The sequence below is a fragment of the Morone saxatilis genome, unplaced genomic scaffold, assembly GCF_004916995.1.
Source record: "Morone saxatilis isolate NCDOM2014 unplaced genomic scaffold, NCSU_SB_2.0 Contig17, whole genome shotgun sequence".
Classification (NCBI taxonomy): domain Eukaryota; kingdom Metazoa; phylum Chordata; class Actinopteri; family Moronidae; genus Morone; species Morone saxatilis.
In genome coordinates this window covers 1821098-1824243 of record NW_023339729.1, presented here as the reverse complement: position 1 = coordinate 1824243, position 3146 = coordinate 1821098, and the positions used below count along the sequence as shown (strand labels likewise).

The following is a 3146-nucleotide window of genomic DNA, read 5'->3' as shown; positions in this document are numbered from 1 at the left end:
TTGGCTTTGCCATCGCTGTGTGAATGTGTGTGAAAGGGTGAATGTACGTGTATGTATGTATGTATGCACGTAGTGTAACAGCGCTTTGAGTGGTCAGAAGACTAGAAAGGCGCTATACAAGTACAGGTCCATTTACCATTTAAAGTTGAGTGAGCTAGAGAGCGAATAAAAAAAAGGGAGCAGTGTTAACAAGAACAAAGCAGTGAATCAAAGAAATAGGATGCAACAAAACTATACAGCTGATTCTGAACAAATCATCCACCACTGTGACAGCAAGAGGAGGTGAAATAACAAGTGAATTAGCCATGCTCTTCCAATCAGCAAGAGATAAATACCAGAAAACCTGGCTGTAATTTCCTAAATTCCTTGGCAAGGAGGAATGATTATATGGATTATATAAGACATTAAGTGTTCTATAGACAACTTGTAAATTAAGGTTAACCTGTTAATGCAATCGGCTGTGAAATTCATGCAATCAGGTCTGGGTCTCCTGACTGGGTTCGGGTTCAGCATTTCTCAGTTCTGCATGGGTCCCAGCTTTCAAATAACAGACTGGGCCGGCTCTGGTTTGAGTAGTACATTTCAGGGTTGGCACAAATCTTTGGACCTGTAAAGACCTCTATTCCCCACCTGACACCCTACACGCTGCCCAAAGTTGGATGCCCACAAACATCCTGAAAGCAATAGGAAAATACAGGCAGAGGGCAGGGTCTCTGCAGATGCAGACACTTCTATGAGTTGTAACTGATGATTAAAAGGGATTATCTTTATAAGTCTATACATTGTTTTCTCTTTCTGCCTTAAAAGAAAAAAAAAGCCACATGTACTAAAAGGGGTGTAAGGGTTTTGTGGTTGTGCTTTCTTCGAGCATAGATACATGACTTGCTTCAAAGGCCGGTATATTTATTGCTTACACTGGGAGAGTGCAGTGCGTATGAGCTCACTAAACTCAAGAACCACCCATGAAAATTGATTTGCCTTCACACTTTTGCTGTGTTACACACAGCAAAGACCAAGGTTTTGATTAGACCAGAGGCAGCCAGATCTCAGCTCTCAGATTGTCTACCAGGACTTAGCTGCACCCTGCCTACTGCATTTCAATTTGGGAATGTAGTTTGTAGAGACTTAAACATTAGTATGCTGATGAGACGTTTCCACAGGCCACTGGACATCTGCAGACACTGCTTTACTGGTTTAATTGGTTTGTCATAGAAATCTTTCATCCACACATCAGCCATTCCTTACATGCTTTCAATGCTATGCAGTCCACTTAATAAAACACATGCACTCATTGGCTGCTGTAGTCAATTGTGATTGGTGGAGATTACCTCTGCTCCGGTCATTAATCTGTCATTTGTCTGTGAAACAACCTGTTGCTGTCTCTTCCTCTAGCAGTGCAAAAATCACTTAATGCAGCTTCAGAACAATATCAATCTAATGTTGGCTGTCAGACAGTAGATTACATTTAACTGATTTTATTTAGATAAGAGAGCATATTACATGCTTTTTAGAGGATATATTATGCTTGTTGGGGGTTTATCTGTGCTTTAGTGTTATTTAGATTTTTGTGCATATAAAAGGTCTGAAAAGTGACAAAGTCCAAAGTGCACACAAAAGAACACAACACTGCTCCTGCACTGCCTGACATGCCTCGTTTGTATTCAGTCTTCTCTTCCATTACTATATTGCATCACATTATAACACGTACCACTGAAACCTAGTGAATCTACACAGTGGGCTGTGCCTGCTAAGGCTTATGAGAGCTGACCAGTCCGAGCAGGGAGGGGAGGGGGGGTTAGGTAGAGGCAGACAATGGCATGTATGAGAAAAATAACATGTTTTATCAACACTGAAGCATGTAAACCTATCATAGTAAACCAGAAAATGAGCATAATATGACCTCTTTAATCTTCTACAAGCTAAAGGACACACTCTCCCCACTCTGCATCCACTGACGTCAGTGACCACTGAGGTGACATGGAAGCTGTTAATCATCTGTTTTATTGTGTAACAGAAACAAGCACTGGCTTTGGTCAGATATGAGCAACACTCCACTCTGTGCTGCCATGCAGAGGTGATCTAGCTTTGTGTGTTTCTGTACATTGTTAGTGAGAACTGATATGAGCCTTCAGAATCAGGACATTTTTACAAATTGAGGTCATCTTGAATGGCTCCCAAAGTCAGGGTTAAGGGACAGGGAAATGAAGGTAGTCAATGAAGTGTCCTCATGTATTACAGTGGTACAAGAATGTGTGTGTGCGTACATATATGAATCATTTCTGCTCTTTCTTTCTCTATTGCTTATGTACATCTTCATGTCGAAGTATCTTATAAAGAACCCAGTAGAATATATTGAAGAAGAGAAAGGCCAGAGGGAAGCCGGCCCTCGACACAGTGTCAATCTTTTTGGCCCTGTCGATGAATAACTTCCTCATCTCTTCGGTGCTTTTACCCCCTCCACCTGCTGTTGCAGGTGGATTCTGGGTAGTGTTTGCTGTGGCTCCTGGTGTGTTCAGTACAGTGACAGTATTGTTGGCGCTGGCCTTTGAGTCCTTGCTGTTGCTGGGAGTGGAGGTCACAGCAGCTGTGGAGGTTAGTCTGCTCTCATGTACTTCCCCTTCCTGTTTGGGAAACAAGGAGGAGGAGGAGGAAGAGGAGGAGGAGGAGGAGGAGAAGGAGGGGTTACAGGTCAGATAATAGTGCTCATTTATTATTCTATTCACAGACACGTGCATCTGCATGTTCTGCTGAAGAGGCCTTGAGCACAGCACTGAATGAGGTTTAAAAAAAATGTATATACTGCTTTATTTATAAGCAATATTGGCCTTGGATTAGTTAGGGCAGAAATGTAAAATACCATACTTTATGTGTTCAGAAACTATATATACTGGTGGTTTCATAGAAGTTTACAGATTTGTCTTCTAATTATGGTTCAGTATTTTCAAAAGCTCCTGTGCAAACACCCCCAAACATTAAGTCATTAAACTGGAATTTCCAGTTGACCATTTATTCATATATTTGATCATTTTACAATCAACAACACGTCCTGCGCAAATTGAAAATTCTAAATGTATTATTTCATGAAACAATTAATTGGTTCATAACTGGCCATAATGTAACATTTCTTAAAGGACAATTCCGGCGCA

At 41.2% G+C, this 3146-nt stretch overlaps 1 protein-coding gene across 1 annotated transcript in view; it reads right to left on the bottom strand.

Moving 5' to 3' along the window:
* Positions 1 to 1992: 1992 nt before the first annotated feature.
* Positions 1993 to 3146, bottom strand: part of LOC118326502 (glycine receptor subunit alpha-3-like) — a 31087-nt gene continuing 29933 nt past the window's right edge. The window contains exon 9 of the mRNA XM_035659503.1: positions 1993 to 2621. Coding sequence (XP_035515396.1) covers positions 2295 to 2621 — 327 coding nt within the window. The 3' untranslated portion in view covers positions 1993 to 2294. The remainder of the gene's footprint in view (positions 2622 to 3146) is intronic.